Source organism: Eptatretus burgeri, chromosome 16 (assembly GCF_056783735.1).
Source record: "Eptatretus burgeri isolate ZD-2024b chromosome 16, Ebu_testis_v1, whole genome shotgun sequence".
Classification (NCBI taxonomy): domain Eukaryota; kingdom Metazoa; phylum Chordata; class Myxini; order Myxiniformes; family Myxinidae; genus Eptatretus; species Eptatretus burgeri.
The window spans coordinates 60890009-60917510 of NC_140976.1; the positions used below are offsets into that span (position 1 = coordinate 60890009).

Here is a 27502-nt window from a genome sequence, read left to right on the forward strand (position 1 = left end):
TGTCATTGAAGAGCTGGGGAATCCTTTCGAGGAGGATAGTCCAGATTTGCTGGTCCTAGACACCAAGGAGATTGCCGATCCTGCAGTGATTGAAACAGTTCGCACTGCCAAGCAGATTGGACAAGAACAGTTTCAGGCATACTCAAAGGATTTCCTCATCGACAGAACCAAGACTATTGACGAACCTATAAAGAGGAACAAACTCCCCCTCTTCGGAACACTCAGAAGACCAAAAGCACCCAAAGGAAAGGAAGCATCTGTGAAGAATGATATGGCCATCTTTGCAAGGCTCTACATAGGCTGCCAGAACCGCGATGGGAACTTGGACGAGTTCTTCCGTCATGAAAATCAAGCATGCCCTCCCGCGTTATCTGATGCAGGTAAGCTACACCTGGGTAGCAAAAGCGACTTGCTGGTGTGCCTTGAAGGCGTTGCTGAAGCTCAGTCTGATTCACCTGCTGTCACTTCTGTTGTCCTTGACGGCGCCGTCATCCTGCAGATGTTGAAGCCTGGCACTGCCAAGACATTTGAAGAATATGCCCACCAAGTCTTCATCCCATACGTCGAGGGGCAGCTGCGTCATGCTTCACGTCTCGACCTCGTTTGGGATAGCTACAAAGATGGTTCCTTGAAGACGGCGACAAGGAAGAAACGAGGAAAAGGGGTGCGACGGCGCGTGGTGAGAACCGCAGCCATACCAGGAAACTGGCAGAGTTTCTTACGTGTCGACGCAAACAAGGTGGAGCTCTTCACCCTCCTGTCCGATGTGCTGGTGCAGTCCTTCCATGACGAGGCAAAGGAGCTGGTAGTCACTGATGGTGAAGCAGTCATCTGCCTTCCAAGGCAGGAAGATGAAAGCTCTCTGGCTCCATGCGGTCAAGAAGAGGTGGACACTCGCATCATGCTACATGTGGCCCATGCTGCAGAACATGACCACCGTCGGATTCAATTCGAACCGTAGACACCGACATCGTCGTCTTGGCGGTGATGGTAGCCCAGGCACTACCATGCGTGGATGAACTCTGGATTGCCTTTGGGACGGGCAAGAACTACCGCTACTTCCCTGCCCATGACATAGCTGCCTCCCTTGGTCCACAGAAGGCACGTGCCCTCCCTGTCTTCCACGCCATGACCAGATGTGACACAGTTTCAGCATTCATGGGGCATGGGAAGAAATCTGCCTGGGCCACATGGAACTCATTTCCAGAACTGACAGATTCTCTTGTGACCCTGACCATGCCAGTCAACATCCAGGATGACACGATGCACTGCATTGAAAGGTTTGTGGTGCTCCTCTATGACCGCACCAGTCCTATACGGACGTCAACGAGGCCAGCAAGAAACTCCTCGCCAAGAGGAACTCCGTCCAGCACATCCCACCTACCTACGATGCTTTGGAACAGCATGTGAAGAGATCAGTCTTCCAGGGTGGCTATTACTGGGGGCAGGTCTTGGTCCCTCAACCCGTGCTTCCATCACTAATAAGCTGGGGCTGGCGGCAAACAGAGGATGGGTCGTATGAACCGCTCTGGACCGCACTCCCTGAGGCTTCAAAAGTTGCTTCGAGCTGGTGTCGTGCGGCTGCAAAAAAGGCTGTAGAAACCGCTGCAAATGCAAGAAGGCTAATCTGCAATGCACTGGACTGTGTGCTTGTGAAGGAGAATGCCAGTAGACAGACGCAGTAGACACAGAATGAGATATCGGCCTCGCTTAGAATGTGCAAATGCAAAGTTGCATTGCTTGTAAAAGTGTTGACTTCTTGATCCAGAGCCAGTACACTTGAGCTCAGAAACTCATATTGTACGAGACTGATGTATGCGTATACCATGTGTGCTGGTAGAATGGTAGTAGACAGTAAACCGTAGCCGCTTCAAAGTGAAGTGTGCAATAATTTCACTACATTTTCTGAGTTTGTCATTATCACGATTATCAGTTCCCTTTTCAAAATAGAGTAAAGTATGTCATCTATAATGCAATTTTTGTTGATTCCAAACCCATTGAATGTGATGAATATCATTTGACTCTTGTTCTCCAGGCAATAATGGGTACTGTTGAGCAAAAAGTTTCAGGAGAGCAGCAATTTACAAATCAATAATGCATTTTTTTACCGAAAATACTGGCTCATAACATTTGAATACGCCTTTTCATGGTCAATTTACTGAATTTTACACTTTCCTTATATCTACCACCAATACAATAAGAAAATAAGAGCATATAGCCAATTTTGCTAAAGTAGAATGGCGGCCATTTTGGAAAATGGTCGCCGAAGCTGACCAAGGCACAATCTCCGGTGGCTCCATATCTAGAATTGTTCGGAATACATTATTCTACATGTGTACAAATTTTGGTGCTTTTATTCAAATTTGAACAATTGATCTGAAATATCAGACTACGCTGCTGGACTACATAGTATTGTAAGGGGTACACTGCGCTGCGAGGTTCAGAGCAAGCCATGAGGCCATCAGTGTGACCAGGCCCATTCTACGTTTTGTCCACATACAAGCGCTACTCGTTGAGGAGGATTAAAGTATTCAGCATATCTCTATGTAGCTGATTGTAAGAAAGACTGGAATGTATTTTGTATACGTTTTCATGTAAACGCATTGCACGTGATGTACATTGACGCCATTTGCAAAACGTGTTTCGACGCCATTTGAGGTCTGTTTGATTTATTGTATTTGATTCATCGTGGAACTGTAATGCATTTCTGAAGTATTGTTGTTACAACAAAACAACATCATTCCTTTACAGTTTCACGGAGCTTTTCGGAGCTTTCACAGAGATTTACGAAGCAATTAAAGAACTTTCTCAAAGCTTCTTTGGGAATGAATAAATGGCCAAAGGCTTCTGTATGAACTCTACTCCTTGTGTCTATATTGACTCCGGTTCCGGTTTTAGAGCAGCGAGAGGTCTCCTTTGGGGCTCCCTGCTGACGTTCTCAAAGCTAAGTTTCCGGTTGTTATTTGTCCCGTTTTAACTGTTTAATTTTCTCACCTACATGTTACTGTGTGTTGCTAGTTCGGTTTTGTTTCAAAAATCGTGCTATTTTGTGAGTATTTTTGTCGACGTTCTTACCTGTGCTTGAGGCCTAGGCCTAGGCTTGAGGCCGACCGGTTCCACTCGGTGTTCAATCGTTTTTTTTTTTTGTTTGTTTGTTTTTTCTCCCCATTACCTTCAATTTCTATCCTCCCCATTACCTTCAATTTTGATCCTCCCCACTTTCCAAACATCCCCCATTCTCCCAACTAATCTTTCTTATCTCAACAAAAAAAAAAAAAAAAAAAAAAAAAAAAACCCTACAACACGCTCACCTTCTCCCGATTTTGCTTCTTCTTCTTCCTCTTAACTTCCTCCTCGTCTTCTTCCTCGTTTTTTTTTTTTTTTTTTTTTTTTTTACACTTCCATGACCTAATCTGTTGAACTCTCTCATATATTATTAACAACAACAAAAAAAAAAATATATATATATATATACCCAACAACAACAACACGCTCACCTTCTCCCGATTCTGCTTCTTCTTCTTCCTCTTAACCTCCTCGTCTTCTTCCTCGATTTTTTTTTTTTTTATTTTTTTATTTTTTTTTTTTTACACTTCCATGACCTAATCTGTTGAACTCTCTCATACATTATTTTTAACTACAAAAACGATCTTATAATGCTTCATCTTCCTCTCTCACACATGTGGAACTCTTTACTGTTTCACAATGCACTACTCTTCTGCTATTTTAACAGACTGCTCTCATTTCGACCTCTCCTTCATTCCTTGCCTAAAAAGTCCAACTATTACAGCGCTTCTTCTCTCCATGCTCTGAATTCGCCTTCATTACATCCATCAAGAATTGTGTTAAATCGCATCTCTGACCTAAAACTTTTAAAAACCACAGTTTGCCATGGATGCTCGCTTTCCATCAAACATTCTTTTTTTCCAACTTCAGTGCCAACTCACCACCCTCACCCCTCACTCTCACTCTCAAAGCAACCATCCCACTCTTCTCCCTCCAAGCCTCCCTCTCACCTCTCTCAAAAATCCGCCCCTCACCTTTCTCCCGCCTTTCATCCCCCTCACTCTTCCTTCTCAAAGTTGCCCCCCTTCTCATCCACCAACCTGCCTCCCTCCACTGCCCTCTCACCTCCATCTCTTCACTCCACCTCCTCAAATCCTCAACTGCCTTCTTCCTTGTCTCTTGTCCCCCTCTCCCCCAGGCACCACAGAGCCTTTTCTCCTCCTCATTCGGCCCCCTCCCCTCGCTGTTCTGCAATACCCCACACTCCTTCAGCAACCCTCCTTACCCGCCCCCCTCGTCCCTTGTCCTACCCTCCCCTCCCCCTCCACCTCCTGCACCCAAAGCCTCCTCCCCTTCCTCTTCATTAAAAGTGTGGACCTCAAATATCCGGGGCCTTCGCTCAAACCTTTCAGATCTTTCCATACAGGTTGCCACTGACAAACCAGACATTATCTGCCTAACAGAAACTTTCCTCTCCCAAGACGTGTCTGACTCCCAAGTATCTCTCCCTGGCTACTCCCTCTTACGGTATGACAGACCTGAGCCTCGTCCTGGTGGAGGTGTTGCTCTCTTCATCAAAGACTCTATTCCTCACTCTCCATGCACTGCTCTCACTCCCCCACACCCCCAGGAATACCTCTGGCTTCGGCTTCCCCTCCACTCCCACCTCATGTTTATATGTGTACTGTACCGTCCACCGAACAGTGATGACTCCATCTACACCTCACTATCCGAAAACATGGACCATCTTCTATCTTCTCATCCAAACTCTCTCTTCCTCTTATGTGGTGACTTCAATTGTCATCACGCCAGTTGGCTCGGTGTGGGTACCTCTCTCACCTGCCATGGCACCTCAGCAAAAGCTTTCTGCGACTCATTGGGACTGACTCAATCGGTCAACTTCCCGACCCGGATCTCAACCAATGGTACTCCATCTCTTCTGGATCTGATTTTGACAAATTTCCCTGACAATATCTGCTGCTCTTCCTTCGCTCCAATTGGTTCTTCTGACCACGTCCTTGTCAAAGTGGACATCTCTCTGGCTGTTATCAGAGAACCACCTCACCGCCGTCGAGTCTGGCATTTCACTCAAGCCGACTGGCAGGGTCTCTGAACAGCCATCAAACTAACAGACTGGTCTCCCATCACTACTTTCTCAAACATCAACTCATCCTGGGAATTCTTTCAAAGAAACTTGCTCTCCCTCATGCACAGATTTATCCCCTCTCGTGTTCAGTTGTCTTACCCTTCCTCCCGCCCTTGGTTTACTGAAGCTTGTGGCGAGGCAGTTGTCCTGAAACAACTTGCCTTTGCCTCATGGAAAGCAAACCCAACTGAGGGCAATCTCAGTTCTTTCCACAAAGCTCGGAACAAGTGTGTATCTACCCTCAGGAGAGCCAGAAAACAACATCTTTCTCATCTCAAGTCTGAACTCTCAAACCTCTCTCCCTCCTCAAAATCCTGGTGGCGTTTAATCAAATCTGTTTCTGGTGTATGTTCCCCCTCCATCCCCTCCCTTACCTCAAATGGCCGCACTGCTGATTCCACACGTGATAAAGCTGAATGTCTAAACTCGGTGTTTGCAGCTAAATCTTGTGTCCTAAACCCATCACTATCTCTACCCACTTTACCCAGTCACACCCAACTGTCCCTGAACTCTGTATCCTTTTCTCCTGACAAGGTGGAGAGCTTGCTTTCAAACCTCGAGTCAGATTCTGCAACCGGTCCAAACGGCATCAGCCCACGTGTCCTCAAAGCCTGCTCTTCTGCTCTTGCTCACCCTCTCTCTGTTCTATTCACCCTCTCATTTGCCCAAGGTCATCTGCCATCTGCTTGGAAATCTGCTAACATCACTGCCCTGCATAAAAAGGTGCAAAAACAGATCCCTATAACTACAGACCAATCAGCCTTCTCCCAATCATCAGCAAGGTGATGGAATCCATCATCGCCTCAGATATGAAATCCTTCCTCTTCTCCAATGGCTTGATTTCCAATCATCAATTTGGTTTCAGACCAGGTCACTCTACCCTGGATATGCTGCTTCTGCTCTCCCATCAATGGATGGAGGTCCTCAATGCCAGACAGGAAATCCGAGCCGTATCCCTGGACATATCACGTGCTTTTGACACAGTCTGGCACCCTGCCCTACTCACCAAACTCTCTTCCCATGGTATTCAAGGCCATCTCCACTCATGGCTCGCAGACTTCCTCTCCTGTCGCAGTCAACGTGTGGCCCTAAATGGAGTTCTTTCATCCCCTCTTCCTGTGCAGGCTGGAGTTCCTCAAGGTAGCGTTCTGGGCCCTGTTCTTTTTCTGGTTTTCATCAATGATCTCTCGGACTCTCTGGAAAATCCTCTATTTCTCTTTGCCGACGACTCCACCCTCTGCCGTACCATCTGTCATCCCTCAGACCGGCAAGCAGCAGCTTCTTCACTCACTGCAGATCTGGATAAAATCACAAACTGGTCCAACACGTGGAACATGTCTTTCAATCCAGACAAATCTCACACTCTCACTATGTCTCTTCGAAAGGACCGTTTACAAAACCCCCCATCCACTTTCTCAACAATCCTCTGGAAGAAGTCTTTTCTTTCAAGCTTCTAGGTCTCACTATCTGCCATGACCTTTCCTGGGAAAGTCACATTTCCAACCTCGCCTCAAAAGCCAGTCGCCGACTGGGAATCCTCCGTCGTGCTAAGTCCTTCCTCGGCCCTCTTGAGCTCCTGACCACTTACAAAGCTTTTGTCCGTAGCCTGATGGAGTACTGCTCTCCCCTCTGGGCTGGTGCTCCTGCCTCCCACCTTTCTCGGCTTCACGCTGTCGAAACCAGGGCATTTAAGATCATCGGCATCTCCCGCAATGAAGCTGAGTCTTTGGGCCTCTCACTCAATCACCGCAGGTTGGTCGGTGGTCTTTCTGTCTTCTACCGACTACTCTCCAGCCTTGCCCCCCCTGCTCTCTCTGCGATTTGTCCCCACCACATTTCCACAGGGCGCTCAAGGTCCGCCAACAACCCCCTTCTGGTAAAACTACCAAAATCACGAATCACTGCTCATCTTCACTCTTTCATTCCTCTTTTTTCCCGCCTTTGGAATAAACTTCCTCACTCTATTCTTTCCCATTCTTCCCTCCAGGCTTTCAAAACAGCTGTTCACCACCACCTCTTATCTTCCCCCATCCAAATCCTCGATCTTTTCTACCCCCGATAATCCACCCAAGCCCACTTCCTTCATTTCTCCTGCTTTCCTTCCTGAAAGTCCCTGAAATGTCCATCTTCTCTTCGCCATGTTCCCCGTCCCATCCCCATCCCTCTCCCTTCCACAGTTCACCTAATGTGTCTGTTCCCCACTGTTTTGTCCCTTCCACTCCCGCCCCTCTTGTCTGATGCCTCCTTGCTGTGAGTTATGTGTTAGCTCTCATACGAGCCTCGACCAAGGTATACAAAAAAAAAAAAAAAAAAATCTGCGTACGACATCCAACGAACCTACGATACTACGATTACGAAACCTCTAATGGCAGATAAGTGCTTGCTGCCATTAAAAGGGCCTTGTAACATTGTTGAAGTGGAAGCAGCAGCATAAACAGAGTTTAATGTGTTGGAAGGACCACAAACTAATAATCTGAACAAGTCGAGGAAATATGATTAAAGTAATGAAGGGTGGAGACAAATTAAGTGTAGAAGAGATCTTCAGAAGAATGGACAGTGACAGGACCACTGGACCAGGGACCACAGTTTCAGAGTAGAGGAGAGTTAGGACAAGAATCTTTCATTCAGAGAGTAGTTATTAATACATGGAATGGTCTCCCTGGAAAGGTCATCACAGCAGAAACATAAGGTAGGTTTAAAATTGAGTTAGATAGGTACCTAGCTGCATTGGAGATAGAGGGGTACATAGACATTGGCAAGAATGATAGGTAGCTGAGTATGGCTCAGTGATTGGATACCAGTGTCATTATTGTGATGTCAGTGTGATGGTCTTATCAAAAAGGTGGATGTGGTGTCTGTGTTCATTCCTCACCTTTCAACAGTGTTGGCCCCCTTACCCAAATGCACCCCCCCTCCCTCCAAAAGAAACAATTTTTCAATTTTAAATAAAGATAACCTGATGAATATTTTCAAGTGTTTCTGAAATTTTGCATGACGATGGACATCAGAGCCAGTACACCAGGGCAAAAAAAGATCATAGAATCGTCGGACAACATCCAAAATGAAAATATAAATAAATGAAAAAAATGCAGGAGAGTGACCCAAGACAATGGGGAAGCATAGTCGGTAGTTTTGTGTGCCAACAGACATCGAAGTCGATGCACCAGGAAAAATCACAGAACCATCGGAAAGCATCCGCAAATGAAAATATAAATATATAAAAATAATAAAATAAAAATCAAATGCAGGTGAGCGACCTGAGACAATGGGAAAACATGGGTCATATGTTTACACAAAGTGTCAGCACACCCTGCTCGGATAAATATATATATATATATATATATATATATATATATATATATTTTTTTTTGTCATCTTATATACATGTATGAAACACCATGATGATGTCTGTGCTTGTCCCACTGTTTTTATCCTCACTCTTCAACTCCTACTCCCCAAAAGAATGTTTAAGTGTATTTACTATTGCATTGAATTGATATGACGTACATGTCGCACAGGCTTGATGAGCTGAATGGCCTCCTCTTGCGCCCAAGTTCCTTGTGTATCCTTGTTTGTATAATGTCAGAAATGATAACAGATTCCCTGACCTCATGAATAACTTGAAGTAGGCTTAACCTGCTTCCATTTCAATGGATCTGTTTTTCAACACTTCTGGTACATTCAAGAGATGTTAACTGTCTTCCAAGCAGATGGGACGTTTCCAAAAATGAAGGACAATCAGAAGACAACAAAGAGAAGCTGGAACAATAGGGCTTCCACTTCCTGTTTGCTTTGTGGCCAGATGCCATCTTATCTGCTCTGAGAGATTGTCTTCTAAAGCTAAGAATACCTGGTCTGGAATTATCTTGTTCAATGATTTTTGTTAATTGTTGATTAACTTATTCATGTAATGTACTTACACGTCTCATTCAGGTCAGGTATGGGAGCAGGTGCCGGAGCAAGAGCTTTTTTGTTGTACTCCAACATGAATGTTGTGTTAGGTTCCTTCTGATGACTTCCACTTTCCGCCAATATTCCAGAGACCTCCATCTGTCCATCCCCCATGTAGAGATGCCTGACCCATCCCCATCTCCTCGAGATGCTGATCAACCTGCTGCAACCACATGGCATGTGGTCAGCCTGTTAGCCTGTTAGCCTCCTTCACTTACGAGGATCCCTCGCTGAGAGAATCTGGTGAGCAGGATCAGCATCAAGGAAACAAGCCACATGACCATCGAGCCACAGCTGACGTTCATGGACGAAACAGGCAACAAATCTCATCTGAGTCTCTCTCAGCAACCGCTTGTTGGACACAAGGTCTGAGTGGTGATAGCCAAGGATTCTCCGAAGAGAACTAGCACAGATGGAGTTAAATCTCCATCTCAGATCCTTGGTGAGAGTCCAAGTCTTACATCCGCAGAGCAAGACTGGGAGGACCAAGGACTTAAAGACTCGGACGTTGTTCCTCCTGCATAGGTACTTGACCCAGGAAACCCGTAATTCCAGCGGCTCTGACTCCTCATTCAGCACCTCATTCCCAAATGATGCACCGCAGCTTGATCTCTCCAACATCCTCCCTAGAATCCGGTCCATACAAGTGCTGAAAAGTGTGAGGGCCAGCACACACCCCTGACAAACTCCAGTAACAACTGGAAATAAGTCGGAGATGGTACCACCACATCTCACAGCACTCACGGTACTAGAGTGGAGTTCAGACATCAGATCGATCAGTTTTGGTGGCACCCCATAAAGACCAAGAATCCTCCAGAGGGCATCCCGATTCACTGAATCAAACGCTTCGTGGAGAGTGAGGTAGGCTATGAGCAAACCCTGCCGAAACTCTTGTCTGCATTCGGTGAAGACCCAAAAAGGAAGGATACGGTCCATCGTTGACCTCTTTGGTGTAACTGCTCTGGATGCTGGAGCTTAAAGCTGATGGTGGCGAACCCTATCAATAATTATCTGAGCAAAGACCTTGCCTGGCACTGAGAGCAACGTCTCCCCTCGGTTGCTATTGCAGTCCTGGCGATCACTCTTTCCTTTCCAGAGAGGGACAACAAGGCTCCTCTTCCAGTCACTTGGGATCATGCCTGTGTTCCAGATAGAGCAAAGAACTGAATGCAACGACTTGAGTACAGCATTTCACCAGCCTTGAGAAGTTCAGCATGGATGCCACAGATCCCAGGAGCTTTACCCTCCTTTCAACCGGTTCACCGCAGCTTGTGTTTCCACAAACAAAGGTGGTCGACAGTTGACTGGAGGGTTAGCAAAAGGGGTAGTTACACCCCTGACATCCATCTGAACAGTTGGTGGGTCAGCCTGGCACAACCACTGAAAATAACCGGCTGAGTGGGCTTTCACTTTGGACTCCTCTATCAAGAGTCCACCACACTCCCCTCTAACTGCAGTACACAGAGGGTTGGGCTTGGAGGAACGCAATGTGCGAATTTCACTGGAAGCAGGACGAGAATCACTTGATCACGTGATGCTCTACCATCTCACAGATTCCTTGTACATCGGCTTCCTTGTCCACCCTCGGCACACGAACAGTTTTACGCCTCAACCTCCTGAACAGCTCAGCTCTGCCATTAAGCCTGACCTTGCAACTCTCGTCAATGTTATCAGGTGTTCCTTAGGAGACAAAATTCTTCTTCACCTGACAATGTGTTGCAAAACATCTGCTGGCAACATCAACGATAGTGGTCTTGAAGGCATTCCACAACTCTTCAGGATTCCCCAAAACACCCAGACCTCCAAATCCCCATTCAGCCTGTTAGCAAACTCCTCCGCTTCCCTCTCATCCTTGAGTTTCCCAACATCCAGCCTGCCAACGACCCTCCTGGATTTAAACTGCCACTTCAGAGTTGCTTACACCAACAAGTTGCTGTGGTCAGTATTGAGGAATTGAGCACTCCGATAGACCCTGCAGTTCTGAATCATCCTCCAGCTCCCATCAACGAGCATACGGTCAATCTCCTTTGCCATTCTACCAGTGTTGGAATAACAAACAAGTCCAGCAATAACAACACGTCCGTTTTTTATAGTTTAGTTCCATTCATTGGTTAGCTGTGCTTTTCTTTCTCTATAACTTTTCTTTCTGTTGGATAAACCCAACCACATTAATATTATGTTATATACAGTATACACACAGCTTATTTGAGACTGAAATATGTGAACCACTTTGCATTCCTGAGATATGGCCACTTCGGACAATTTGGGTTTTCAAATCAATTGTGACGTCATTTATGTTAAACAATGTCCAAATTTTAAACAAGGCTGTATCGTCATGGGATGCAAAAAGTCCAAGCATTTTTGAATTGTCTTGTTGACAGATAGATGGACAAACATGCAAACTGACTCAACTGACCAAGATCATGAACATGAATACTCATATATTTTTGTTTGAAAACATACAGGCACACGTTTCTTGAAAAGGTTGTATCCTGATTGCACGAACAGTCCCATTTCTGGAACATCCGCATGGTTTAAGAACTTCAGTAGAAATTGGAAAGTCTCCCGGTTCCATTTCCTGGGGTAAGGTACAATAATTAGTGATGGATATTGATTCACAAATGTCATTGCTTCTTGGAAGCATTAATGTGTGAACAACTGCTTCTAAATACCAAGTACAGAGAGTCAATATTTACTTTTTAGAGAGAATATACATAGCCCACAATAAAAGCATAAAATAATCCTTCACTCTCTTTCAATTGCCCCTTCCTGCACAACATTATTTATTTATTTATTTTTTAAATATCGCTGCTTCACTGATGTTTAAAGAACTCCCCCAGCCCCTTCTTCTTTCGTTTGTAGCACAAGGTTGCGAGTAGCATCATTGGCTGTGGGTGCGGCTGTGCTGAGGATCCAATGCCCCCTACAAGTTGAGGCAGGAATTTGTAAGTTTGTAATTTGTTCAGGGTGCTGATGATAGCTCGCCTACTCTTTGTGAAGGACACCATGGGATCTTTAACATCCACCATCTAATTCCGACAAACGGTATGCCCAGTTTTATGTCCATCCAAGGGACAGCACACACCCACTGATGCCTCACTCTGCCTGGAAGACACCAGGATGACAGTTTATAGATGAGCCGAGATTCGAACCCAGGCTAAGTGGCTCAGAGATGAGTATGCATACCTCTTGGTCAGCTTGCCAGCCCCAACCCCATTGAACCTCTACTTTACAGTCCTTCATGCAAAATAAATCTCAAGATTTGGTGCAAATTTTTGTTGAAACTTCCAGCAATGATTCAGTGCTCTTCCCATGATACAAATGATGAGACAAATTTGAACAACAGCTGGGGGAAAGTGGTACAAAATGGCACTGTTAGGTCAAATGGCCCACCCCTATTATCTCCCCAACCCAATGCTACCATCTATTGATTTGCACGTATATTAGATCTTCACATGGTACGGTAGGCCGAACAATATGGTGGATCCGGAAATGTCCAGCTGGAGCCGTCCTGTATGAAAAAATATTTTGTGAAGATCATTGACCTATGGTATGCCACGAAACATGATGTTATTGTGAAGTTTCCTTTCTTGTGACTTGCGTGTGAATGTAAATTAATTTTGTAAGAAATACGATTCCGAGCAATGAGAGGCAGCAGTAGCAGCCTCAAACTCAGGTTTTAAGTCGCTGTGATTTTGTTCTGTCGACTTGCAAAACGACCCACTTCCAATGGATCAAAATGGCAGCTTACTCTTAATGGTCTGCTGGGCTATTTTCTGCTGAAGACTGGGACTGCTGAAGCTGCTGAGATCAGCATTTCAGGCATTAGAATTGGGAGAGATGGGCTATATGAAGGCTGCTAAACAATTCAGAGTCCCCAGTTCTACCCTGAAACAACGTCACAAGGACACAAACAAATCAGCCAACGGCGTATTCAAATCCCTTGGACGTTACAAGACTTTGTACGTTGTATTCGTAACTTCCAAAGGAAATGAAATGGAATCAAAGTTGGTTCAGTATATACTTACACGTGGAGGAAATGATGCTTGGTGTAAGTGTACTACAATGCTCCGTCGATTGCATTACAAACTGGCAGTGCAGAATGGACTAGACCATCCGTTAAACTGTTAAAGAATGAAATAGCAGGAAAAGATTGGCGCTGAAGTTTTCTCTCTCGGCATTTACATTTCGAACATCTGAGGCGCCCTCTGCAGCATGAGCTCACGATTTCAACCGGAGAGCAGTCAACAAGTACTTTCACAATTTGGATGCCATCATGGAGGAGCACATCTTTCCTCTGACAACATTTATAATGTTGATGAGATGAGAATAACAACTGTCCAAACGAGACCATTGAAGATTCTTGCCTTGAAGGGCAGCCGGCAAGTGGGCCTTCTCACGTCTGCAGAAAGAGGGATGCCAGTGACAACAGAAATATGCATGTCGGCGACAGGAGCTTTGGGCTCTCCACTTTTCATTTGGCCACGCGTAAGAATGAAGCCTGAATTGATGGATGGTGCTCCTTCCGGTTCCGTTTTAAGGTGTCATAAGTGGATGCAGAGCAACATTTTCATGGTGTAGTTTGACCATTTCGTGGAGGTATCCGGTGCCAGCAAAGAGAACAAAGTTCTCCATATCTTGGACGAACACAAAACACACACTCAGAACATCGATGTGATCAATATGTTGAGGGATAATGGAGTTTACCTGTTCAGTATTTCTCCCCACTCTTCCTACAAACTCCGGCCCCTTCAGTCCATGGGCTGGGGTGGTTTCTGTGTGACTTTTATGTGCCCTAAGTTTCTCTTCATATTATTGAAGTAGACCATGTGGGACATCAAAAAAGTGAGGGTGGACATCTGGGAGCCTGGTCGGATTTGAGAAAATGACGTCACAATATCAAGCTTTTGCGTTCATGAGGCGACCAAAAATTTGGGGTAGGGGAAACTAAAATGCTTATAACGCCACAACCATACATGATATAACTGCAAACTACGGTTCAAAATATGTTTTTATTCACTCTACATGTGACAATATGTAATTATCTGATTATTATGCAAATTTGCTGTCCAGAGGTCAAAAGGTCATGGAAATCGGGGGTTGCTTAAAATCTGACCCACCGGAAGAAAAATGTGAGTTACAGGCTGCCTGTACTACTTGAGAATGTTTACTGGCTGTCAGAGGTTGCCAAGACATATCTCTGTCACATGATATGCATTGTATAAGAATTAACCCTTTTGTAATGAAAACATTAACTTTGATAAATGGTGCCATTTCAGACATGTCAGAAATTCCAGTTTTTCCATCGTCTAAGTGTACATTATTCATACCATACAGGTTGGTGATTGTTTTGTAAACCTCTTTTAGATTATTACTATACCCATCAGCAGAAGACCCAGAGGAAATGACTTCTTGCTATTTCTGACAACGATGAACCATTTAACCCTTTTATTTCAGTTGTTTTAAAATGGGCAGAGGTTGAGTCCTCTATTTCTTGTCAGTTCTCATTATCTCCAGTCATTTGAGGCTTCTTTGGATTCCCACAAATGAGTAGTTCCACGTGGTTCTGTTAGAGGGCACTACCACTGATTCTCGTATTAAAGCTTGGTGGCAGCACTGTACAAATGCATTTCGTCATGGGTGAAAGTGAAAGTGAAAGTAAAAATTGAATCAACATTACAATCTTCAATTTGACAGACAGTTCTCATGTTTTAACGCACAGACTACTTGTGGTAGGTGTTTTTATCGACAGAAAGGCTTAAACAAAATCAGTAGTATAATCAGCCTTCACTACACACCAGTGCACACATGCATACCCCATCAAGTACACGAATGTAAACAGGCTCGCAAATGGTCGAGCAGTAACGCCGCCTGCACAACGCAAGACTAACTAAACGTCTGTCCGATCTTCATGATCCCAATAGCATGTTTATCACCAGATAGCTTTCAGAGGGCTGAAAGTTGATTTATCCTGCCAAGATGTCAGATTATGTATGCCTTTCAGGTGTGTTATGACTTACAATAATGCTGCCATCACCCATGTTCATGAAATGCCCTTCTGGTTTGTTTCAGATGAGATGCAGAACACTGGTGTCAGCTTGGTTGGTGGAGCTGGAAACAGTGAATACCTTGATCTTGATAAATGCATCATTTGCCAATCTTCGAAAGAAAAAAAACCCACAAGCACTGAACATGGGCGGAAACGAATACGTGAGGCTGCTGCAGAACGAAATGACCATGTTGCCAAAAGTCTTCGCACCCTTGAAGATGAAGAATTTGTCTATCATATGGACAATCTGTGTTACAAAGCTTACACTCACAAAAAAATCGTTGGAAAATATCAGTAAAGCTTCTGTCTCCACTTCTAGTGGCAGTGAAGAAGTCAGTCGTGAGGCATCATCATACCGCCCTCGCTCAAGCATCTTGCCGAGACCTGGACCTTCCAATGTACTGGACATGAGGGAGTTATCATGTGTCATCTGTGGATACAAGAAGCACCATGGGGTGCATCAGAAATACCGCATATCAGAGTGCGACAGGGCCAGTAAATTATTGGAGGGAACCGTAAGCTTTCAGGATGATGTTGACACTTCCACTTGTGACATACAAAGTGTCAGTGCAGTATTTGGTGCCGACTTATATTGCCACAATTTGTGTATTAAAAGTTATTTGCTGAACTATGAGCGTGTATTTGAGAAAGGACAAACAGAAAAACCTGCGACTCACAAGCAACAAGCATGGGAACAAGTAGTGAAGGACATCGAGATTGGAATAAATCAAGGCTTTGGTCATGAACTAAGCTTTGTAAGAGACTGTGTGAACCGCGAAATTACGTCATGTAAAAGAGTAACTAACAAGGAAGTAAATGTACTCTTACTTAATCACTTTGGAGACAGAATTAGATTCTCTGTGCCTAAAGAGGCCAATAAGTCTGTGATGTTTTTTTGGCAAAGATGTCAATGTCCAGCATATGGCTGAGACAATTCGCGCTCATGACCCTATCCGTCAGTGTGCAGAAAGCATAAGACAGTGTCTTTTAGAGTATGACTGATCTTCAGGATCGGTTTTGCAATATGAATGACTTGAAAACTGCTTGGGAGAGTATAAAGATCCCTGAACCGCTGTTAAGTATCTTTTCCATTTTGTATAATTTTGATGCTGAGTCATTTGCTTTTTCATGTAAGGTAGTAGGTGTGGGGGATAATGCAGAGGAGACAAGCGAAGCAGAGTCTGATGTGTCGTCATCGAAATGCAGACAAATGCTGGCACTGTTCCAAATCATGTTTTGCAACTTGCGCAATGGAAGAAGGAGAACACCGCTTCATATGCTGAATAGCCAGGCAGTGTATGAAACTTGTGAAAGTGCTACCCTAATCACAATCTTTAATCGCTTTGGGTTGTGCACAAGCAATCATGAAGTGATGCGTAATCACACTGCTATAGCCTCATTCATTGTTGAATCTTGCGAAGATGGAGTTCCATTCCCCAGTGATTTTGTGCCATCACAGTTTACCATGGCTGCCTTCGATCACTTTGTTCACGAAGAAGCAACGTTATCAGGGATCGGAGGCAGCCATGATACTGTGACCGTGTTGTTCCAGGAGGATGGAGAACTCCAACCTGCCAAATCAAAAGTTTCAGAAACAACCATTCAACATGGTGAGAAGGCATTCAAGGTAGATCTTAAGTGCCAGGAACTGCAGAAATTTTAGTTTTGTTGCCTTGTTGCCAGTTCTGCAAGTGCCAAGGTTTGGGAGACGAGAATGTTTGCTGTAAAAATCCAGCTGGTTGTATCTAAAACTGAACAGAACTCATATGTGACACTTCCAGCTGCGTGGAAATGTACTCCTGGCATCTATGTGTATTCCTTCTCCCATTATCAAATTGGCATGATTTGGAATAGTGACTACAGTCAGCAGTATACCTTCATTTGGATATAAAAACCAAGACTATTACTAAAACTGAGCAAATTCAGCAGTTTATTTTTGCTGCATGGACTAAGGATGTTCCGAACCCCCCCCCCCCCTCTACAGGTGGTTGTTTTAGGACTTAGTGGGTTAATGACATGGGAATATTGTAAGAAATTAGTAAATTAAGTGATATTTAGGCTTAAATAAATAAGTAGTTGGTGATAGATCATATTCATACTGATGAAAATGTTCGATTACTTTATTTTGTGGCATGTGTCTTCCGCTGCAAAGGAAAATCAGCTTTTCTGAAATAGCACCATTTATCAAAGTTGATGTTTATGTTACAAAAGGGTTAATTCTTATACAATGCATATCATGTGATAGAGATATGTCTTGGCAACCTCTGACAGCCAGCAAACATTCTCAAGTAGTACAGGCAGCCTGTAACTCACATTTTTCTTCCGGTGGGTCAGATTTTAAGCAACCCCCAATTTCCATGACCTTTTGACCTCTGGACAGCAAATTTGCATAATAATCAGATAATTACATATTGTCACATGTAGAGTGAATAAAAACAAATATTTTGAATGGTAGTTTGCAGTTATATCATGTATGGTTGTGGCGTTATAAGCATTTTAGTTTCTCCTACCCCAAATTTTTGGTTGCCTCATGAAAGCAAAAGTTTGATATTGTGACGTCATTTTCTCAAATCCGACCAAGCTCCCAGATGTCCACCCTCACTTTTTTGATGTCCCACATGGTCTACTTCAATAATATGAAGAGAAACTTAGGGCACATAAAAGTCACACAGAAAACACCCCAGCCCATGGACTACTTGGTGTATCCTACATGAAACCGCTCTCAACGTATTACACCCAGAAAGTCGACGGTTGATTGAAGCAACACCCTGGCAGGTGTGTGACAGGATTTCAGCTGGCCAACCTTTTTAGAAAGGCAAACCTCAAATCAGCCACTGCTCTCAATGCAGCGAATGGCTTCAGAAAATCAGGGTTATATCTATTTCACCAAAACATTTTTCCAAGACCATGAATTTGCCCCTGCAAGTGTTTCCAGACCAACTATCAGATCCAGTCCAACCCATACCTACAGGTGGTGGCCCAGTCCAACCCAGCCATGCAGGTGGCGGCCCAGTCCAACCCAGACTTCCAGGTGGGGGCCCAGTCCAACCCAGACTTCCAGGTGGGGGCCCAGTCCAACCCAGACTTCCAGGTGGGGGCCCAGACCTACAGGTGGGGGTACAGTCCAACCCAGACCTACAGGTGGGGGCACAGTCCAGCCCAGACATGCAGGTGGCGACCCAGTGCAACTGGGACCTGCTGGCAGTGACCCAGTCCTACCCAGACCTTGTGGCGATGACTCGGTCCAGCCCAGACCTGCCGGCGGTGGCCCAGTCTTACCCAGACATGCTGGTGGTGATGCAGATCAACCCACACCTGCACCTTCAAATGCTAAAAAGCCACTCCCGAGTCAAATTCCTGTGCAAACATGTGATTATGCCATGCCAAGTAGCCCTACTTTTGGCTTTGTTTCACCTTACCATATATCTCCACCTCTTAAGGCCAATTACATTAAGGGAACAAAGCAAAAGTTCAAAGCATCCTCTTCTGAGCATTTGACATTTAGTCCATACAAAATGCAAGTCCATACACTTCCGGTTCCGGTTTTGAGCGGCAAGAGGTCTCCTTCGGGGCTCCCTGCTGACGTTCTCAAAGTTAAGTTCCGGTTGTTATTTGTCCCGTTTTAACTGTTTAATTTTCTCACCTACATGTTAATGTGTGTTCCTAGTTCGGTTTTGTTTCAAAAATCGTGCTATTTTGTGAATATTTATGTCGACGTTCTTACCTGGTGTTTGAGGCCTAGTCCTAGGCTTGAGGCCTACCGGTTCCACTCGGTGTTCGATCGTTTTTTTTTTTGTTTGTTTGTTTGTTTTTTCTCCCCAATACCTTCAATTTCTATCCTCCCCATTACCTTCAATTTTCATCCTCCCCACTTTCCAAACATCCCCCATTCTCCCAACTAATCTCTTTCTTATCTCAAAAAAAAAAAAAAAAAAAATAAAAAAAAAAAAATAAAAAAATAAAAAAAAACCCAACAACAACAACACGCTCACCTTCTCCCGATTCTGCTACTTCTTCTTCCTCTTAACTTCCTCCTCGTCTTCCTCGATTTCTTTTTTTTTTTACACTTCCATGACCTAATCTGTTGAACTCTCTCATACATTCATATTAACAACAAAAACGATCTTATAATGCTTCATCTTCCTCTCTCACACATGTGGTACTCTTTACTGTTTCACAATGCACTACTCTTCTGCTATTTTAACAGACTGCTCTCATTTCGACCTCTCCTTCATTCCTTGCCTAAAAAATCCAACTATTACAGCGCTTCTTCTCTCCATGCTCTGAATTCGCCTTCATTGCATCCATCAAGAATTGTGTTAAATCGCATCTCTGACCTAAAACTTTTAAAAACCACAGTTTGCCATGGATGCTCGCTTTCCATCAACCATTCTTTTTCCAACTTCAGTGCCAACTCACCCCCTCACCCCTCACTCTCACTCTCAAAGCAACCATCCCACTCTTCTCCCTCCAAGCCTCCCTCTCACCTCTTTCAAAAATTCCCCCTCACCTTTCTCCCACCTTTCATCCCCCTCACTCTTCCTTCTCTAAGTTTCCCCCCTCTCATCCACCAACCTGCCTCCCTCCACTGCCCTCTCACCTCCATCTCTTCACTCCACCTCCTCAAATCCTCAACTGCCATCTTCCTTGTCTCTTGTCCCCCCTCTCTCCCAGCACCACAGAGCCTTTTCTACTCCTCATTCGGCCCCCTCCCCTCGCTATTCTGCAATACCCCACACTCCTTCAGCAACCCTCCTTACCTCCCCCCTCGTCCCTCGTCCTACCCTCCCCGCCACCTCCACCTCCTGCACCCAAAGCCTCCTCCCCTACCTCTTCATTAAAAGTGTGGACCTCAAATATCCGGGGCCTTCGCTCAAACCTTTCAGATCTTTCCATGCAGGTTGCCACTGACAAACCAGACATTATCTGCCTAACAGAAACTTTCCTCTCCCAAGACGTGTCTGACTCCCAAGTATCTCTCCCTGGTTACTCCCTCTTACGGTATGACAGACCTGAGCCTCGTCCTGGTGGAGGTGTTGCTCTCTTCATCAAAGACTCTATTCCTCACTCTCCCTGCACTGCCCTCACTCCCCCACACCCCCAGGAATACCTCTGGCTTCGGCTTCCCCTCCACTCCCACCTCATGTTTATATGTGTACTGTACCGTCCACCGAACAGTGATGACTCCATCTACACCTCACTCTCCGAAAACATGGACCATCTTCTATCTTCTCATCCAAACTCTCTCTTCCTCTTATGTGGCGACTTCAATTGTCATCACGCCAGTTGGCTCGGTGTGGGTACCTCTCTCACCTGCCATGGGACATCAGCAAAAGCTTTCTGTGACTCATTGGGACTGACTCAATCGGTCAACTTCCTGACCCGGATCTCAACCAATGGTACTCCATCTCTTCTGGATCTGATTTTGACAAATTTCCCTGACAATATCTGCTGCTCTTCCTTCGCTCCAATCGGTTCTTCTGACCACGTCCTTATTAAAGTGGACATCTCTCTGGCTGTTATCAGAGAACCACCTCACCGCCGTCGAGTCTGGCATTTCACTCAAGCCGACTGGCAGGGTCTCCGAGCAGCCATCAAACTTACAGACTGGTGTCCTATCACTACTTTCTCAAACATCAACTCATCCTGGGAATTCTTTCAAAGAAACTTGCTCTCCCTCATGCACAGATTTATCCCCTCTCGTGTTCAGTTGTCTTACCCTTCCTCCCGCCCTTGGTTTACTGAAGCTTGTGGCGAGGCAGTTGTCCTGAAACAACTTGCCTTTGCCTCATGGAAAGCAAACCCAACTGAGGGTAATCTCAGTTCTTTCCACAAAGCTCGGAACAAGTGTGTATCTACCCTCAGGAGAGCCAGAAAACAACATCTTTCTCATCTCAAGTCTGAACTCTCAAACCTCTCTCCCTCCTCAAAATCCTGGTGGCGTTTAATCAAATCTGTTTCTGGTGTATGTTCCCCCTCCATCCCCTCCCTTACCTCAAATGGCCGCACTGCTGATTCCACACGTGATAAAGCTGAATGTCTAAACTCGGTGTTTGCAGCTAAATCTTGTGTCCTAAACCCATCACTATCTCTACCCACCTTACCCAGTCGCACCCAACTGTCCCTCGACTCTGTATCCTTTTCTCCTGACAAGGTGGAGAGCTTGCTTTCAAACCTCGAGTCAGATTCTGCAACCGGTCCAGACGGCATCAGCCCACGTGTCCTCAAAGCCTGCTCTTCTGCTCTTGCTCACCCTCTCTCTGTTCTATTCACCCTCTCATTTTCACAAGGTCATCTGCCATCTGCTTGGAAATCTGCTAACATCACTGCCCTGCATAAAAGGTGCAAAAACAGATCCCTGTAACTACAGACCAATCAGCCTTCTCCCAATCATCAGCAAGGTTATGGAATCCATCATCGCTTCAGACATGAAATCCTTCCTCTTCTCCAATGGCTTGATTTCCAATCATCAATTTGGTTTCAGACCAGGTCACTCTACCCTGGATATGCTGCTACTGCTCTCCCATCAATGGATGGAGGTCCTCAATGCCAGACAGGAAATCCGAGCCGTATCCCTGGACATATCACGTGCTTTTGACACAGTCTGGCACCCTGCCCTACTCACCAAACTCTCTTCCCATGGTATTCAAGGCCATCTCCACTCATGGCTCGCAGACTTCCTCTCCTGTCGCAGTCAACGTGTGGCCCTAAATGGAGTTCTTTCATCCCCTCTTCCTGTGCAGGCTGGAGTTCCTCAAGGTAGCGTTCTGGGCCCTGTTCTTTTTCTGGTTTTCATCAATGATCTCTCGGACTCTCTGGAAAATCCTCTATTTCTCTTTGCCGATGACTCCACCCTCTGCCGTTCCATCTGTCATCCCTCAGACCGGCAAGCAGCAGCTTCTTTGCTCACTGCAGATCTGGATAAAATCACAAACTGGTCCAACAAGTGGACAAATCCAGACAATCTTTCAATCCAGACAAATCTCACACTCTCACTATGTCTCTTCGAAAGGACCGTTTACAAAACCCCCCCATCCACTTTCTCAACAATCCTCTGGAAGAAGTCTTTTCTTTCAAGCTTCTGGGTCTCACTATCTGCCATGACCTTTCCTGGGAAAGTCACATTTCCAACCTTGCCTCAAAAGCCAGTTGCCGACTGGGAATCCTCCGTCGTGCAAAGTCCTTCCTCGGCCCTCTTGAGCTCCTGACCACTTACAAACCACTCCTGACCACTCCTGACCACTTACCTCCTGACCACTCCTTACGAAACCAGGGCTTTTAAGATCATTGGCATCTCCCGCAATGAAGCTGAGTCTTTGGGCCTCTCACTCAATCACCGCAGGTTGGTCGGTGGTCTTTCTGTCTTCTACCGACTCCTCTCCAGCCTTGCCCCCCCTGCTCTCTCTGCGATTTGTCCCAACCACATTTCCACAGGGCGCTCAAGGTCCGCCAACAACCCCCTTCTGGTAAAACTACCAAAATCACGAATCACTGCTCATCTTCACTCTTTCATTCTTCTTTTTTCCCGCCTTTGGAATAAACTTCCTCACTCTATTCTTTCCCATTCTTCCCTCCAGGCTTTCAAAACAGCTGTTCACCACCACCTCTTATCTTCCCCCATCCAAATCCTTGATCTTTTCTACCCCCGATAATCCACCCAAGCCCACTTCCTTCATTTCTCCTGCTTTCCTTCCTGAAAGTCCCTGTAATGTCCATCTTCTCCTCGCCATGTTCCCCGTCCCATCCCCATCCCTCTCCCTTCCACAGTTCACCTGTGTCTGTTCCCCAATGTTTTGTCCCTTCCACTCCCGCCCCTCTTGTCTCATGCCTCCTTGCTGTGAGTTGTGTGTTAGCTCTCATACGAGCCTCAACCAAGGTATACAAAAAAAAAAAAAAAATCTGATGAAGCAGCAGAAGCAAAGAGGAAGGTGGAAGCGCAGAAGGTGGAAAGGAAGTGGCAGCAAGAAGAAAAAAAAATGTGGAAAAGGAAAAGAAGAAACCGTCGAGGCAAAGAGAAAGGAAGAAACAGACCAAGGGAAGACTGACAAGGTTGAAAGGAAAGACAGAACAAAGTTAATCAAGCGAGTCTCAGGACGAGGAAGCTTTCAGTGTATTTTGCTCTGAACTTTCTCGTAATACAGAGGAAGGATGGGTCCAGTATGCCTGGTGTTGGCTTAATGGTTAGGGTGGTGGACTTAGGATCTTGGGATCCTGAGTTCAAATCCCACTTGACTGTTGAATTAACACCAGGTGGGGTTGACTCAGCCCATCATCCTTCCGAGGTCAATAGCCTAATTGTGTTGTGTGATTGTGATTGTACCTAATAGCTAAGGAGACTGCTTAGGCAGCACCAACGCTCTTCACAGAGCATGGTCCTAATGGATGGATGGGTCCAGTGTACTGCTTGTCAGAAGTGGGCACACAATAACTGTGCTGGGGTTGATGATGAGGATGAGGACTTTGTTTGCAAGCACTCTTAGCATTTGAAACATTGGATATTGGTCAAAAACAATTTACCCCAAAACTTAACGTGTGAGCTGTTTTTTTTCTGGTTTTAAATTTCATTAGTGATTATACCTGTTAAAAGTTTGTATGTTGTTGGTAGGCCAGGGGGAAGCTTGAGCAAAGGGGGAAGCTTGAGCAAAGGGGGAAGCTTGAGCAAAGGGGGAAGCTTAGAAGGGGGGTGGTGGTGATGGGGTAGCTGAAAGGGGAAGGGGTGAGGGGAAAAGCAGAGAGTGGGCAGGGTGAAGTGGAACCTGAGAGTGGGAAGGATGAGGTGAAAGCTGAGAGAGGGTGGGACAAGGAGAATGATTTGCAAATGAGTCAGAAGAATAAACATTATAAATTTCTTTCATTGAAGGGAAAACCCAAACACAATTTTGTTTATTTATGAAAACCAATGAATACCATTAATCACGGTCTAATTTTAAGGGGAAAAGTTTTTTGGAATCTTTTTTGCCAATCACAAAGTGCCGAAAAAAACCCCAAGAGTGTTGATTATCGATTTTCGTAAGTGACGTCCCTCACACCTTGTGCCCACGTTGATCCAAACGGTGCTGACATGGAGAAACAGTGAATTTTTAACTCGGATTCTGAAACTGCTTCCACCATCATGCGCAACTCTGAATGTTCTCAGTATGTTGAAACTGACCAGTAAGATTTTGAAGAAACTACTAGAGACAAAATTAGTCATGGAAACACTTTCGGGGGAATTATGGAGCCATATCGTTTCGAGCTTGATGCGAGCAATTCAGACGAAGATTGTGACAATGGAGGTGAAGTGAAGGTGTTGGTGAAGGTGTTGGTGGAGGTGTTGGTGGAGGTGTTGGTGGAGGTGTTGGTGAAGATGTTGGTGTTGGTGCAGGTGTTGGTGGAGGTGTTGGTGCAGGTGTTGGTGGAGGTGTTGGTGAAGATGTTGGTGTTGGTGGAGGTGTTGGTGCAGGTGTTGGTGGAGGTGTTGGTGAAGGTGTTGGTGAAGATGTTGGTGAAGATGTTGGTGGAGGTATTGGTGCAGGTGTTGGTGAAGGTGTTGGTGGAGGTGTTGGTGGAGGTGTTGGTGGAGGTGTTGGTGAAGGTCTTGGTGAAGGTGGAGGTGTTGGTGAAGGTGAAGGTGTTGGTGAAGATGTTGGTGAAGATGTTGGTGAAGATGTTGGTGAAGATGAAAACGGCAGTCATAAGATTGCTACAGATTAGTAGGTTTTGTTTTACTGTTGAGTTGATGGTTTATAAGAGATTTTGTATTGATTGATAAACCAGTTATATTACTCCAGCAGAAAAATGACACAGCACGGGCACAACAAAGCACAGACATGACAAGACACAACACAGCACAGACATGACAAGACACAACACAGCACGACACGACACGACACAGCATGGACACGACACGATAGAGCATGACAGGATATGGCACAGCATGGACACGACACAGACACGGACACGACACAGACACGGACAGGACACGATACAGCATGGACACGATACAGCATGGACATGACACAGCATGGACACGACACAGCATGGACATGACACAGCATGGACATGACACAGCATGGACATGACACAGACACGGACACGACACGATACAGCATGGACACGACACGATACAGCATGGACACGACACGATACAGCATGACACGACACGGTACAGCGTGGACATGACACAGCATGGATACGACACGATACAGCATGGACACGACACAGCATGGACACGACACAGCATGGACACGACACAGCATGGACATGACACAGCATGGACATGACACAGACACGGACACGACACGATACAGCATGGACATGACACAGCATGGACACGACACAGCATGGACACGACACGATACAGCATGACACGACACGGTACAGCGTGGACATGACACAGCATGGATACGACACGATACAGCATGGACACGACACAGCATGGACACGACACAGCATGGACACGACACAGCATGGACACGACACAGCATGGACACGACACGGCACAGCACACGGTACAGTACGACACGGTACAGTACGACACGGTACAGTACGACACGGTACAGTACGACACGGTACAGCACGACACGATACAGCATGGTCACGACACGACACAGCATGGTCACGACACGACACAGCATGGTCACGACACGACACAGCATGGTCACGACACGACACAGCATGGTCACGACACGACACAGCATGGTCACGACACGATACAGCATGACACGATACAGCATGACACGATACAGCATGACACGATACAGCACGACACGATACAGCACGACACGATACAGCACGACACGACACAGCATGGACATGACACGGCACAGCATGGTCACGACACGATACAGCACGACACCATACAGCACGACACGACACGACACGACACGACACGACACGACACGACACGGCATGGACATGACACGGCATGGACACGACACAGCATGGACACGACACGGCATGGACACGACACGACACGGCATGGACACGACACGACACGACATGGACACGACACGGCATGGACACGACACGACATGGACACGACACGACATGGACACGACACGACATGGACACGACACGACACGACATGGACACGACACGACACGACACGACACGACATGGACACGACACGACATGGACACGACACGACATGGACACGACACGACACGACACGACATGGACACGACACGACATGGACATGACACGACACGACATGGACACGACACGACACAGCATGGACACGACATGACACAGCACGACACGACACAGTATGGACATGACACAACACGACACATCACGGAGATGACACGACACAGCATGGACACGACACAACACAACACGGATATGACATGACACAGAACGGACATGACACGACACTGCCTGGGCACAACAGAGCACAGCATCAGAACATGGGCAGGTCACCTGATTCTGCTTAACCATGCCCCGATACACCTATGTATGCATGCATTATCATAAACTACTGAAACCATCTCCACCCCCCCCCCATTTATTTTTATTATTATTATTATTATTTTTTACAAATCAAGATGCTCAGGAGGCTTACAGACACGAGCTGATCTTCTAAGGGTTAGTGGAGGGTTGTCCTTGCTTACGACTGCTGTGGGCTTCTCAATGGGTGTACAGGGTCGGGAGCCTTCCTTCATACAGCAGCCTTCCTTGATGCGGCTTAGACCATTCTTGATGATCTGAACAGCATTTTCGGCTTGACCATAACTGGCAGGTTTGTAGGGGGCAGATGTGTAGTGCTTAATGCCATTCATTTTACAAAAGTTCTGAAGCTCTGAACTCGTAAATGATGATTCATTGTCTTATACAATGGAGTTTGGAACACCATGTTGCGTGAACATGGTATGTAGAGCTTCCATTGTTACACCAGAGGATGAGGATGGCACCATGAGAGCTTCAATCCATTTGGAGCGGGCATCAACTACGATAAAGAAAAGCTTCCCTTGAAATGGACCAGCATGGTCGATGTGTCGTCTGGACCATGGCTTTGATGGCCACAACCACATGGCCAATGGAGACGGTGGTGGTGTCTTAGCATGGGCTTGACAAGTGTAACAATGGCATGCACTGGACCCAATGTCACTGTCCAAAGCAGGCCACCAAACATGGAATCTGGCAATAGCCTTCATGGTGATCAGGCCTGGATGAGCATCGTGGAGTTTACTGATAATTTTCTCGCGGAGTTCAGGTGGAATTGTCACTCGGATACCCCAAAACAGGAAGTCTGCACCAATAGAGAGCTCATCCTTTCGGATGAGGTACGGTTTCACCCCTCCCAGTAGTGATACCCAATTACCTGATATAACACAGTGTTTAATTTGTGACAAATCTGGATTGCTATTGAT

At 45.8% G+C, this 27502-nt stretch overlaps 1 protein-coding gene across 2 annotated transcripts in view; it reads right to left on the bottom strand.

Moving 5' to 3' along the window:
* The window catches only part of DAO (D-amino acid oxidase), a 98537-nt gene that overhangs the window by 40707 nt on the left and 30328 nt on the right, over positions 1-27502 (bottom strand). Inside the window, exons 1-2 of one of the 2 annotated variants that reach the window (XM_085859527.1) lie at positions 19145-19367; positions 11567-11681 (exon numbers count right to left, since the gene is read on the bottom strand). In XM_085859527.1, coding sequence (XP_085715653.1) covers positions 11567-11681; positions 19145-19254 — 225 coding nt within the window. In that variant the 5' untranslated portion in view covers positions 19255-19367. Of the gene's footprint in view, positions 1-11566; positions 11682-19144; positions 19368-27502 lie in introns of those variants that run through there. The other variant, XM_085859526.1, reaches the window with a different exon arrangement.